Source organism: Trachypithecus francoisi, unplaced genomic scaffold (assembly GCF_009764315.1).
Source record: "Trachypithecus francoisi isolate TF-2019V2 unplaced genomic scaffold, Tfra_2.0 Lachesis_group14, whole genome shotgun sequence".
In the NCBI taxonomy this organism is placed as follows: domain Eukaryota; kingdom Metazoa; phylum Chordata; class Mammalia; order Primates; family Cercopithecidae; genus Trachypithecus; species Trachypithecus francoisi.
The window spans coordinates 50,177,742-50,191,841 of NW_022681459.1; the positions used below are offsets into that span (position 1 = coordinate 50,177,742).

General features: G+C 49.1%; 1 protein-coding gene and 1 long non-coding RNA gene across 3 annotated transcripts; one reads left to right on the forward strand and one right to left on the reverse strand.

The window, feature by feature from the left end:
* Nucleotides 1-24: 24 nt before the first annotated feature.
* On the reverse strand, nucleotides 25-3,119 carry SELENOM (selenoprotein M). Of its 2 annotated transcripts, none has more exons than XM_033233278.1 (5): nucleotides 2,591-3,119; nucleotides 1,134-1,169; nucleotides 879-913; nucleotides 454-532; nucleotides 25-374 (listed from the first exon to the last, which is right to left on the reverse strand). In XM_033233278.1, the coding sequence occupies exons 1-5, from the start codon at nucleotides 2,717-2,719 to the stop codon at nucleotides 216-218; spliced, it is 438 nt and encodes a 145-aa protein (XP_033089169.1). In that variant the 5' UTR covers nucleotides 2,720-3,119; the 3' UTR covers nucleotides 25-215. The 2 variants fall into 2 exon arrangements, with proteins under 2 accessions (XP_033089169.1, XP_033089168.1); XM_033233277.1 differs by having other exon boundaries at nucleotides 879-982.
* LOC117096213 lies at nucleotides 3,119-7,460 on the forward strand. The gene is made up of 3 exons (XR_004442389.1): nucleotides 3,119-3,315; nucleotides 5,311-5,440; nucleotides 7,312-7,460. It is a non-coding gene; the product is annotated as an uncharacterized LOC117096213 (long non-coding RNA).
* Nucleotides 7,461-14,100: the final 6,640 nt, after the last annotated feature.

Genomic DNA, 14,100 nt, shown 5'->3' on the forward strand with positions numbered 1-14,100 from the left:
CCGCAGCAACGAAGGAGTCGAGCCTCAGTTAAGGCAGGAGGAAATTTAGTGGAGCTGGGGAGGGAAGAAAGTGGGGTTGGGAGAACCTTTCATCCCTGCTGGCCCAGGGACTGGGCATCGGCCCTCAGCAAGAGACGTATTCCCGGGATGCTGAGCGCTTCATTCTGTCTCCAGGACTCAGGCAGGGTGGTCCCAGCTCCGCCGCGCCCCCGGACCTACAGGTCGGCGTGGTCCGAAGTTTCCTCCGGGGGCCTAGCGGGCGCCCACACGTACTCGGGGGGCACCTGCGCGTCGGGCGCCGCCTTGCGGTAGAAGCCGAGCTCCAGCACCAGCGCGTTGATCTCTTCGCGGGTCATTTCACTGAGCGGTATGCGCTGAGGCGGAGGAGGGGCGGGGTCAGCAGGCTGGGTCTCGCCTCTGGCCTCGCCCCCAGCCCGCCTCCCACGGCCTCACCTCCAGTTCCTCGTAGCGGCGGCCCAGCAGCACGAGCTCAGGGTCGGCCCCAGGGAGGTGTTTCATCACCAGGTTGTGACTGGAGGTGGTGTTAAGGAGGGTGGTGGTGGGCAGAGGGAGGTAGTGGTTGCCGCAGCCTTACTGATGGGAACAGCATTGCCTCCATTGCTGAGCGCTTACTCTGTGCCCGGGTGGGGCCAGGGTCTCCGCTTATACGTGAGAAAATTAGGGTTCATTCTGTGGCAGTCATCACTAGTCAATCTCTCTCGCCCACTCAACGTGGAGACAACCTCAGAATCCTCTGGGCGGCCACTACCAATCAATTCCACTTGTCAGTTGAAAACCATCTGCCACCCCTTTTTAAGTTAAGTGGAGATTCTCCCAAGTGCCCACCCCATTTCCCCTCCCCCAGAACAGAAGGATACTAGAATGGAATGTCCTGGGTGACGAAAGCCTTCACCTGGGGAGGAACCAGAGCATCAGAGACCATGACCCCAGTCTCCTCGAGGTACAGACGGGGCAGTGAAGCCCAGTGAAGTCATAAAGCAAGTCAGGTGCAGGCTCCTGACTTGGGATCTTCCTAGGGATCCTCCCCCCCGCCCCAGTCATTAGGACCATGTTGCCCACTCCCCGAGAGGCTCAGGGGGAATAGAGCTAGGCACCTCTTCCTTCAAACTCACCTCCTTTAGGCGGTTCAGCTGTCATCCCCCACAGGTCTGGAGGGGGATAAAATGGGATAGGTCAGGAGTCCTTCACATTTATTCCAGCCACATCCCCAAAGCCATGCATCCTTATCCCTGAGCTGGGTCGGTCTGTGAGTTATCCCTGGATCAGCAGTTCCCAAGGTGTGAAGGAAATGCTGGCCCCTTGTGGACAGAAGGGGGAACTGTGTATACAGCTGGGGAGACTCAGGCCTAGAGACACCAGGGGAAAAGAGCAAGGCCAGAGACCCAGAGTGTGCCTGCCAGCCTTGGGGCCTGTACATCCTGCTGGCTGTTGACTGACTCCCAATGCCCAGGGGAAATGATCACCCTGCTCCTCTTAAGCAGTAGAGACCTGGGCTTGGCCTTTGATCCCTGAAATCTCACAGTGGAGGCAGACCAGAAGGAAGCACCTCAGAATGGCCCTGGGGGCCCCCATTAGAGACACCTACCATCTGGTCCCTACTCTACACAGGCAGACCTCACCCTGCCTGCCACCTGCGGCCCAGCCCCACAGACCATCTGCTTGCTTCCCTGACATGGGAGGGTGAGAGGACTCCTCCCTGCCTTCCCTGAGGAGACACCACCATCCAGCAGGAGTGCAGACCCCAGGACCACCCACTCCGGTCCTCCTCCATCCTACCCTCAGCCTTTTCCTTAGAGACAGGGTCTCACTATGTCCCCCAAGCTGGTCTTGAACTTCTGGGCTGAAGCAATCCTCCTGTCTTGGCCTCCCAAAGTGCTGGGATTACAGGGGTGCACCACCGGCACCCAGCCATTCTACACTCTTTTGTCAGAGCTGACAAAAAGCTCAGAGGGGGGCTGTGATGGTCAAAGTCACATAGCAAGACAGGGACTCCGAAAGGGAATTTCCTGGTAGGGGGAGGATGGGAGGCTGCTGCAGAGTAAATGCTGGCAAACAAGTTCCCAACTCGGTTCCACCTCGGAGTTTGCCCCCTTCCCTGGCTCCTGCATATGGAAGGAGGCACCCAGAAACCCTTCTCTCCCCCCAGAAGAAGGAAAAGAGACTTTCTGGAACCTCAAGCCCTGGAACCGGGTGGGGGAGGAATTCCAGGAACATGAAGTCATGGGGGATGGGAAGTTGGGACAGGATTGGGAGTCATAGGCCACAAGAAGAGTTAGGAGACTGCTCTGTCAGTGTGTCTGGGTGTTCGCTGTCGGGCCGGGTAGGGGGAGCTGGGGAAGGATTCGGAGTTCCAGGCCCCAAAGTCGGTGTCTCAGACTTCCACGGTGGATGCTGGGGTCATCTGGGGCTAGGGAACAGGAGGGACGGTCCCGGCACAAGGGGAAGGCAGGGACTCGAGGTTCGAGGTGGTCCTGGGGTCGGGGCAGACGGTGCTCCCATGGGGCCGCAGGGTTGGGGGACGGTAGGGTTGGGGGACGGTAGTGTCGGGGCTGGAGGCCGGCGTACTCACCTCTACCCGGGCGCGGGTCAGGCCGCTCAGACGATTCCAATCCGGCCGGTAGGCAGTGGCGGCTGTGGCTGGGGCTACAAGCGCCGCGAGAAGCAGCAGCAGCGCCAGCGGAGGCAACAGGAGGCTCATCGGGACCCGACTGCAGGTGATGCGCAAGCTGGAGGCGAACCTCCCAGTCGCTGCGCCACGTCTGGGCCTGCAGGCTGGCCCCGTCCCCGCCCCCACTCCCGCTAGAGGCCCAGCCCCGCTGGAGACCACGCCCCCAGCGATCGGTCTCCGCCCCAGGACTCCCCGCCGTTACCTCCCGCTTGCTCAGGGTGAGGTCCCGGCTCCTCCCTGGCCTTTGGGCCTTCGCTTTCCCAGGTCCGAGAGTGTCCACGCTCCTTTTGTAGAGCGAGGATGTAGACGCTCCCACAGGATGCGGCCAGGCAGCGCCACCTCACGCCGGCAGAGGGTGCCGGCGAGACGCTGAGGGACACGGGAGTTTCTGAGCCAAACCTGCCACTTTAAGATAGGGAAACTGACAGGACATCCACGAAAAAAAAGGAAAGAAAGAAGAAAAAATAAGATAGGGAAACTGGACTTTCTGAGGACTCCTCGCTTTGGAGCGTGGGAGATGGAGAGTGAGGCTCGGTAGAGGGGGTGCGGCTTCTGGGAGCCACTGAGACCTACCAGCGTGCCTTCTACCATCCACAGCTACTGCTGAGCAGACTCTCTGTCCTGGGGTGAGGAAAGGAATTTGCTACTCAAAGGTGGGAAAATGCAAGGAGGGTTACAGCTGTTAGGCCACAACAGGGTCTTAAATCAGCTGGGTTATATTTATGGAATCAGGATTTACTTTTTTTTTTTTTAATGTGGCTATCCAATTCAATTAAAAATCTTGTCTTTTTCAGTGCTACTCTGCAGTGTTACCTCTGTTATATATAAATAGGCAACCATAGCCGGGCGTGGTGGCTCACACTTGTAATCTCAGCACTTTCGGAGGCCGAGGCGGGTAGATCACTTGAGGTCAGGAGTTCAAGGCCAGCCTGGCCAACATGAAAACCCATCTCTACTAAAAATACAAAAATTAGCCAGGCGTGGTGTGGGCTCCTGTAATCCCAGCTACTTGGGAGGCTGAGGCAGGAGAATCACTTCAACCTGGGAGGCAGAAGTTGAAGTGAGCCAACATCCTACCACTGCACTCCAGCCTAGGCGACAGACACTCTGTCTCAAAAATAAATAAATAAATAAATAAATAAGCAACCATACAAATATCTGGGAGTCTACTTCTGAATATTGTACCCTATTCTACTCCTCCAGTGCATTTGTCTAACTATGCTGTCTTATTAAGTATGGCTTTATAGACAGACTTGGCATCTGGTTGTGTGTTGGTCCTCTAGCTTTGTTCTTTCTTTTTTTTTTTTTTTTTTTGGAGATGGAGTCTTGCTCTGTCGCCCAGGCTGGAGTGCGGTGGCCCCATCTCGACTCGCTGCAACCACCGCCTCCCGGGTTCAAGCGATTGTCCTGGGCGCCACCATGCCCAGCTAATGTTTTTTGTATTTTTAGTAGAGACGGTGTTTCACTGTGTTAGCCAGAATGGTCTCGATCTTCTGATCTCATGATCCACCTGCCTCAGCCTCCCAAAGTGCTGGGATAACAGGTGTGAGCCACTGCACCTGGACCGTTTTTTGTTTGTTTGTTTGTTTGTTTTTGAGACAGAATCTTGCTCTGTCGCCCAGGCTGGAGTGCAGTGGCTCAATCACAGCCTGAACCTCCCAGGCTCAAACAATCTTCCCACCTCAGCCTCCTGAGTAGCTGGGACCACAGGCATGCACCACCATGCCCAGCTGATTTTTTTTTTTTTTTTTTTTTTGAGATGGAGTTTCCCTCTCATTGTCCAGACTGGAGTACAGTGACATGATCTGGACTCACTGCAACCTCTGCCTCCCGGGTTCAAGTGATTCTTTTGCCTCAGCCTCCCAACTAGCTGGGATTACAGGTGCCCGCCATCACGCCCAGCTAATTTTTGTATTTTTAGTAGAGATGGGGTTTCACCATCTGGGCCAGGCTGGTCTCGAACTCCTGACCTCAAGTCATCCACCCGCCTTGGCCTCCCAAAGTCCTGGGATTACAGGTGTGAGCTACTGTGCTGGCTTTTTTTTTTTTTTTTTTTTTTTTTTTTGAGACAGAATCTCACTCTATCACCCAGGCTGGAGTGCAGTGGCTGAATCACAGCCGGAACCTCCCAGGCTCAAGCAATCCTCCCACCTCAGCCTCCTGAGTAGCTGGGACTACATGCATGCACCACCGTGCCCAGCTGATTTTTGAGACGGAGTTTCCCTCTCATTGTCCAGGCTGGAGTACAGTGGCATGATCTGGACTCACTGCAACCTCTGCCTCCCGGGTTCAAGCGATTCTTTTGCCTCAGCTTCCCAAGTAGCTGGGATTACAGATATCGGCCACCACATCCGGCTAATTTTTTTGTCTTTTTAGTAGAGACAGGATTTCACCATGTTGACCAAGCTGGTCGCGAACTCCTGGGCTCAAGTGATCCTCCTGCCTTGGCCTCCCAAAGTACTGAGATTACAAGCATGAGCCATCATGACTGGCCTGTGGCCTACATTTTCCTGTGGTGAGGGCCATGTGTAAGCTCACAGCCTCAGTGAGCCACCGCAGGCAGTCTAGCTTTGTTCTTCTTGAAGGCTGTCTTGACTATACTTGGCCTTTCGCACTTCCAGGTACAATGTAAGGCCAGCTCCACAGAAAAACCTTCCAAGTTTCTATCAGGATTTCAGATTCCCATTGGAGAAATCAATGTGGGGAGACTCTACAGTTTTACATTATTGTGTCTTTTCTACCACGAACATGGTAAGTCCGTCCATTTCTATAGGTCTTCTTTAATTTCAATAACATTTTGTGATTTTTAGAATAAATTTCTTGCATATTTTTCATTGGATTTATTCCTAGGTATTTAATTTTTTATAGCATTACAAATTCTATTGTTTTTACATATTCATTTTCAAGTTGCTTGGCAGTAGCATATAGGAAGACAATTGATTTTTGCATATTAACCTTGCAGCCAGTGGCCTCACTGTATTGCTTACTCTAATAGTTTAACTGGAGATTTTTAACAATTTTCTACATATGCATATTATATTACCTGGAAATAAAAGTGGTTTTCTTCCTTTCTGATCCTTATACTTTGATTTTGTTTCATTGCACTGTCTTAATTGTACTGTCTGGGACCTCTGGAACAATGTTGACTAGAACTGATCATCGTCTTTTTCCAGATATCATCTTTTTTTTTTTTTTTTTGAGACGGAGTCTCACTCTGTCGCCTAGGCTGGAGTGCAGTGGCACAATCTCGGCTCACTGCAAGCTCCGCCTCCCGGGTTCACGCCATTCTCCTGCCTCAGCCCCCGAGTAGCTGGGACTACAGGTGCCCACCACCATGCCCGGCTAATTTTTTGTATTTTTTAGTAGTGACGGGGTTTCACCGTGTTAGCCAGGATGCTCTCGATCTCCTGACCTTGTGATTCGCCCTCCTCAGCCTCCCAAAGTGCTGGGATTACAGGCGTGAGTCACCATGCCCAGCCCCAGATATCATCTTTAAACGTTCATGTTTGCTGTAGGTTTATTACTGATGTGTTTTATAACAGAAAGTTTTCTATTTCTATTTTTCTTAGAGCTTTTATCATGAATGAATGTTGAACTTTGTCAAATGTTTTCCTGCATCTATTGAGATGATCATGTGGTTTTCTCCTTTATTTTATTAAATGTGGTAAAATACATGAACTGATTTTCATATGTTAAACCTTGCATTCCTATAATAAACCAATTTGGTTGCAGAAAAAAAGAGATAGGAAAACTGAACCCTAGGGAATCCTTGTTTGCACTATTTGTTTATTCAGCAGATTACCGGGTCTTGCTGCTGACCAGGCTGGTCTCAAATTCCTGGCCTCAAGTGATCCTCCTGCCTCAGCCTCCCAAAGTGCTAGAATTACAGGTGTGAGCCACTGCACCTGGACTTTTTATTTCTTTAGACAAAAATTCCAATCAAGATTTTTATTTCCCAGAGCACACATTGTGGTGATGGAATATTGTGTACCCTGTGGGAGTTGGCAGGATAAAGGGATTAATACATATAAAGCTTATTAGAACAGTACCTAGTACAGGACGGATGCAGTGGCTCATACCTGTAATCCCAGCACTTTGGGAGGCCAAGGTGGGCGGATCACCTGAGGTCGGGAGTTTGAGACCAGCCTGACCAACGTAGTGAAACCCCCTTGCTACTAAAAATACAAAAATTAGCCGGGCATGGTGCACATGCCTGTAATCCCAGCTACTCGGGAGGCTGAAGCAAGAGAATCGCTTGAACCCAGAGGCGGAGGTTGCGGTGAACCGAGGTGGCGCCACTGCACTCCAGCCTGGGCAACAAGAGCAAAACTCCGTCTCAAAAACAACAACAACAACAACAACAACACATATATATATATATATATTAGCTGGGCATAGTGGCAGGCGCCTGTAGTCCCAGTTACTTCAGAAGCTGAGGTAGGAGAATCGCTTGAACCTGGGAGGTGGAGGTTGCAGTGAGCCGAGATCGCGTCACTGCATTCCAGCCAGGCGATGGAGTGAGACTCTGTCTCAAAAAAAAAAAAAAGTACCTAGTACAGTGTTAGCTTTCATTATCAGTTCCTTCCTTACCTCATAAAGACCCCGTGAACTCCATTTTGCAGGCTAGAAAACAGGCTCACAAAAGTGAAATGAGTGAACTGTGCATTTGGGACTTGAACCCAACATGTCTCTGCACTCATCTTGAGAGTTGGGAGTTTCTTCCTTACAGTGGGTTCGTGGTCTCACTGACTTCAAGAACGAAGCCGTGGACTTTCGCGGTGAGTGATACAGCTCTTTTCTTTTCTCTTTTCTCTTTTCTTTCTTTCTTTTTTTTTTTTTTGAGACGGAGTCTCGCTCTGTCACCCAGGCTGGAGTGCAGTGGTGCAATTTCAGCTCACTGCAAGCTCCGCCTCCGGGGTTCACACCATTCTCTTGCCTCAGCCTCCTGAGTAGCTGAGACTACAGGCGCCCGCCACCATGCCTGGCTAATTTTTATATTTTTTAGTAGAGATGGGGTTTCACCATGTTAGCCAGGATGGTCTCGATCTCCTGACCTCATAATCTACCTGCCTGGGCCTCTCAAAGTGCTGGGATTACAGGCTGTTTCAGCTCATAAAGGTGGTGCGGACCCAAAGAGTGAGCAGCAGCAAGACTTACTGTAAAGAGCGAAAGGACAAAGCTCCCACAGCATGGAAAGGCACCCAGGCAGGTTGCAGCTGCTGGCTGGGGGTGGGGGTGGGGGGGTGGTGGCAAGCTTTTACTCGCTTATTTGTCCCCGCCCACATCCTGCTGATTGGCCCATTTTACAGAGTGCTGATTGATGCATTTTACAGAGTACTGATTGGTCCATTTTACAGGGTGCTGATTGGTGCATTTACATTCCTTTAGCTAGACACAGAACACTGATTGGTGCATTTACAATCTTCTAACTAGATAGAAAAGTTCTCCAAGTCCCCACTCAACCCAGGAAGTCCAGCTGGCTTCACCTCTCAATCTCAGGCATAAGCAGATCGCTCTTTCTGCCATCTTTATGTGCTGCCATAATGGTGTGCATGAATGTCCTGGCTGATGCTCTCAAGAGCATCAACAATGCCAAAAGAGAGGCAAATACCAGGTTCCTATAAGGTCGTGCTCCAGTGTCATCAGCTGGTTTCTAACTGTGGTGATGAAGCATGGTTACAATGGCGAAGTTGAAATCATTGATGATCACAGAGCTAGGAAAACTGCTGTGAACCTCACAGGCAGGTTAAACAAGTGTGAAGTAATCAGCCCCAGATGTGATGTGCAACTCAAAGATCTAGAAAAATGACAGAATAATCTGCTCCCATCCTGACAGTTTAGTTTCATTGTACTCACAACCTCAACTGGCATCATGGACCACAAAGAAGCAAGACAAAAACATACAGGAAGGAAAATCTTGGGATTCTTTTTCTAAGGATGTAATATGCATTTGCAGATAAAAAGGCTACAATTAAATAAAAAAGAACAGATCACCAGATTCGGATGCCAATTCTCTTCTTCATGCTTTCTTCAGCAGACACAGCAAGTTCATCACTGTCCTCTTTTCCCTTTGAATCTAGGGACTCCTTCTCAATACTGAGCCAAGGCTGCATTATGACTTTCATGGATGCTAGGGTTTTCTTTCTTTTTTCTTTTTTTAATTTTTAGTTTTATTTTGAGATGAAGTCTTGCTCTGTCACCCAGGCTGGAGTGCAGTGGTGCAGTCTTGGCTCACTGCAACCTCCACCTCCTAGGATCAACCGATTCTCATGTCTCAGCCTCCTGTGTAGCTGGGATTACAGGAGCATGCCACCATGCCCAGATAATATTATTTTTAGTAGAGACAGGATTTCACCATGTTAGTCAAGCTGGTCTCAACCTCAAGTGATCCGCCCACCTCCGCCTCCCAAAGTGCTGGGGTTACAGGCGTGGGCTACTGTGCCCGGCCTCTTTTTTCTTTTCTTTTTCTTTTTTTTTTGAGACGGAGTCTTGCTCTGTCGCCCAGGCTGGAGTTCAGTGGCCGGATCTCAGCTCACTGCAAGCTGCGCCTCCCGGGTTTACGCCATTCTCCTGCCTCAGCCTCCCAAGTAGCTGGGACTACAGGCACCCGCCACCTCGCCCGGCTAATTTTTTTGTATTTTTAGTAGAGACAGGGTTTCACCGTGTTAGCCAGGATGGTCTCGATCTCCTGACCTCGTGATCCGCCCATCTCGGCCTCCCAAAGTGCTGGGATTACAGGCTTGAGCCACCGCGCCTGGCCGTTTTTCTTTTTTTTTAGAGCCAGGGTCTTGCTGTGTTGCCCCAGCTAGTGTTGAACTCCTGGCCTCAAACAATGCTCCTGCCTTAGCCTCCTGAGTAGCTGGGATATGGATACATGCCTCCATTAAATATATATAATATACATAAATATTATATATATATTTGACTTTCAATTGCTTTGGTAAAAAGATAACTATAATCTAGGCTGGATTTATTATTATTAGTATATGTTTCCTTTTTTTTTTAATAACTTTAACTTCTCAGTGTATCCTTCTCATTTTAAAGGATATTAAAAACATTTTCGGCCAGGCACAGTGGCTCATGCCTGTAACCCCAGCACTGTGGGAGACCGAGTAGGGCGGATCATGAGGTCAGGAGATTGGGACATCCTGGCTAACATAGTGAAACCCCTTCTCTACTAAAAATACAAAAAATTAGCCAGGCGTGGTGGCAGGCTCCTGTAGTCCCAGCTACTTGGGAGGCTGAGGCAGGAGAATTGCGTGAACCCGGGAGGCAGAGCTTGCAGTGAGCCGAGATCACACCACTGCACTCCATCCAGCCTGGGTGACAGAGTGAGACGCCATCTCAAAAAAAAAAAAAAAAATTTCGTGGACCCCCTATAAGTATGGTGGGCCCTAGACAATGAGCCTACTGTGCCTTCTAGAGAAGTCAAGTCTGCACTGAGTCTTTTGTTTGCACCCTGCTAACTTCCCCTTCACTAACTTGATTGTAAAGCTATAAAAATAATAGGCTTGGCTGGGCATGGTGGCTCATATCAATAATCCTAGCACTTTGGGAGGCCCAGGCAGGGAGATCACTTGATGTCAGAAATTCGAGGCCACCCTGGCCAACATGGTGAAACCCCTCTCTACTAAAAATACAAAAATTAGCCGGGCATGGTGGTGCATGCCTATAATCCCAGCTACTCAGGAGGTCGAAGCTGGAGAATCACTTGAACCTGGGAGGCAGAGGCTGCAGTGAGCCAAGATTGTGCCACTGCACTCTAGCCTGGGTGATAGAGCGAGACTTTGTCTCAAAAAAAAAAAAAAAAAAAAGCTTAGAGCTGTTATTTAATATCTGTTTTCTATAAATATATGAGTATGTTATCAATATGATTGGTCCTGTACAAACTATTCACATAGTAAGCTATCTCTAATACTCTGTTTACTGCTGTGGGAATATGAATTCACCCTGGCTTTCTGAAGGGCAAAATCAAAACCCTAAAAACATTTTTTTGACCCAGTAATTCCATTTTTTGGAATTAGCCCCAAAGTAATCATCAGAGAGAGGACTGTTAGGTCAAGCTTGTTTATTAGAATACCATTTATTGTGGTGAAGAACTGGGGATACAACCTAAGCATGTCACAGCAGGGGATGAGTTAAATAAATTAGTGTACCTCCATAGGATGGAAAACCATGCAATTGTTAAAAATGATGCAGCAGCCTGGACATGATGGTTCACGCCTGTAATCCTGGCACTTTGGGAGGCTGAGGTGGGTGGATCACCTGAGGTCAGGAGTTTGAGACCAACCTGGCCAATACGGTGAAGCCCCATCTCTACTAAAAAAAAATTAGCCGGATATGGTGGTGGCTGCCTGTAATCTCAGCTACTTGGGAGGCTAAGGCAAGAGAATTTCTTGAACCCAGGAGGCAGAGGTTGCAGTGAGCTGAGATCGCACCCCTGCACTCCAATCTGGGCGAGTGAGACTCTATCTCAAAAAAATAATAATAATAATATGCAGCATAGATTGACAGACATGGAGAATGTTCGTGGTTATGGTGTTAAATAGCAAGAAAAAAGCAACAAAAGCAGTAATATAGTAATATCAATTGGGAGTTGTGATGCTGTGGGCTGCAAGTCACAGAAACCCCAATTTAAACTGGCTTAAACAATAAAGGGAGCTGGTTGTGGTGGCTTGTGTCTGTAAACCCAGCTACTCAAGAGGCTGAGGCAGGAGGATAACTTGAGGCCAAGAGTTCCAAACTACCCTGGATGACATAGTGAGAACCCATCTCTAAAAAAACATATTTAAAATCTAGCCAGGTATGGCAGTGCCTGTAGTCCCAGCTACCCCAGAGACTGAGGTGGGAGGATTGCTTGAGCCCAAGAGTTCGAGACTACAGTGAGCTATGATGATACCACTGCAGTCCAACCTGGGAGACAGAGTGAGACCCCATCTCCTAGAAAAAATAAAAAATAATGCAGTGAGCCTAGATTGCACGACTGCACTCTAGCCTGGGCAATGTAAGACCCTGTGTCAAAAAATAATAAAAATAAAGGGGCCAGGCCCGGTGGCTCATGCCTGTAATCTCAGCATTTTGGGAGGCCAAGACAGGTGGATCATTTGAGTTGGAGTTGGAGACCAGCCTGGCCATCATGATGAAACCCTTCTCTACTAAAAATACAAAAACTAGCTGGGCATGATGGTGCACACCTGTAATCCCAACTACTCAGGAGGCCGAGGAAGAGATTGCTTGAGCCCGGGAGGTGGAAGTTTCATTGAGCCAATATTGCGTCATTGCGCTCCAGCCTGGGTGCCAGAGCGAGACTCAGTCTCTAAATAAATAAATAAATAAATAAATGGAATCTGTTGGCTCAAATAATTTTAAAAGTCCAGGCCAGGTGCGGTGGCTCACGCCTGTAATCCCAGCACTTTGGGAGGCTGAGGCGGGCAGATCACCTAAGGTCAGGAGGTCCAAACCAGCCTGGCCAACATGGCAAAACCCTGTCTCTACTAAAAATACAAAAATTAGCCGGGCGCAGTGGTGGGCACCTGTAATCCCAGCTACTCAGGAGGCTGAGGCAGGAGAATTGCTTGAATCCGGGTGGCAGAGTTTGCAGTGAGCCGAGATTGCGCCATTGCACTCCAGCCTGGGCGACAGAGTGAGACTCCGTCTCAAAAAAAAAAAAGAAAAAAAAGTCCAATGGCAGGTAGGGCTTCAGGTGAGGTTTGATCCAGTTAATGATCCACCGAAACCTGGTGTCTCTCCATTCTGCTTTCCATAATGTCAGTTTATCAGTAGGCCAATTTTCTGCATGGTGTCAGGATGGCTGCCAGCAGTAACTAGAGCCATTGGGCTCTTCATTTACATCTAATGGAAGGGAGATCATCTTTTCTGGCAACCTCCTCAGGAGAGAAAATAAGCTTCCTTTCCCAAAAGCCCTGAGCAAAAATTTCCTTATATCTCACTAGTCCATTCATGATCTAATCATGTGCCTGGTGAAATGGGAATTGCTCACTGGCTTAACCAACTGGGACCCATTCCTGAAGCTGTGGGTGGGGTACACCATATTCCAGTTCCTGTTAAAAAGGAGATGGGCTGCAACCTTAACAGGATCCTAACCCTAACCCTAACCCTACTATGTTGCTGGACATTGTAGTGACAACACAGTAACCAAGTCTTGGTGGCTCAGTCTTGGTGGCTCACGCCTGTAATCCCAGCACTTGGGAGGCTAAGGCAGGCGGATCACTTGAGGCCAGGAATTCGAGACCAACCTGGCCAACATGGCAAAACCCTGTCTCTACTAAAAATACAAAAATTAGTTGGGCACGGCGGTGCACATCTGTAATCCCAGCTATTCGGGAGGCTGAGGCAGGAGAATTGCTTGGACACGGGAGGTGGAGGTGTCAGTGAGCCGAGATCATGCCACTGCACTCCAGCCTGGACGACAGAGTGAGACTCCGTCTCAAAAAATAAATAAGTGTATATATAAAATATATAACATGTATATGTAAATATACATGTATATAAATATATATGCATATTATATACATGTATATATAAATATATATGCCTAGACACCCCCACCAAAAAATGTCTATAAGGAAACAGTCCAAAAAGTCTGAACGATTATTTCCCAGTGGATGAAATTATAGGTAAATGTTTTCCTTCTGTGTTTTATATAATAGGCATGAATTACCTAAACACAAACAGTAAACTTTGTTTACAAAAATAATGGGACATATCCTACTGTTTCCTTCTACTCCAACCCCTACCCCAGCAAGGGCCTCAGAGTAACTGAAGCCAGACGCCCCATGGAGTCGTCGTTTTTTCTGCTGACAGAGCCAAACCCCAGTATCCCATGGGCCCTGGTTGTTTGTTGGACAGATGCCACCAAACCACTCTCACTGCATTAGCCCGGATGCTGTGGCCCCTAAAGGCCACAGCTTGGGCTGCTTAGGGTTGACCAACTAGCCAGTGGAACCAGTGGTGGAGACTGTGACCATAATAGTACCAGGAACATTGTGGCATCAGCAGCATGGGAAGCCCAAGATCTCCCAAGACAGATCTCTGCCCGTAATCCATGCCTCTAATGTGGCAGCATGTAATTTAGGCCAGCAGTCTTCCTCGGGTGGGCTGAGGTTGGGGATTAGTCTATGACGGGGTCAGGCTCAGACAGGATCTAGGTCAGCCCTTAGTTGACTAATCTGTAGCCTAGGGCTAGATTCAGGGCTCAGTCCATGATTGGGCTTAGTCTTCAGTCTGTGACCAGGAGCCAGGCTCAGTCTGTGACCAGGGTCATGGCTCAGTCAATGACTAAGTTCAGGGCTGAGTCTGTGACCAGATTCAGGGCACAGTCTTCCGTTAGGGCTCAGTATGTGACCAGAATTGCATGATCCAAGGTCAGAATTCAGTCTGTGGTCAGAGTT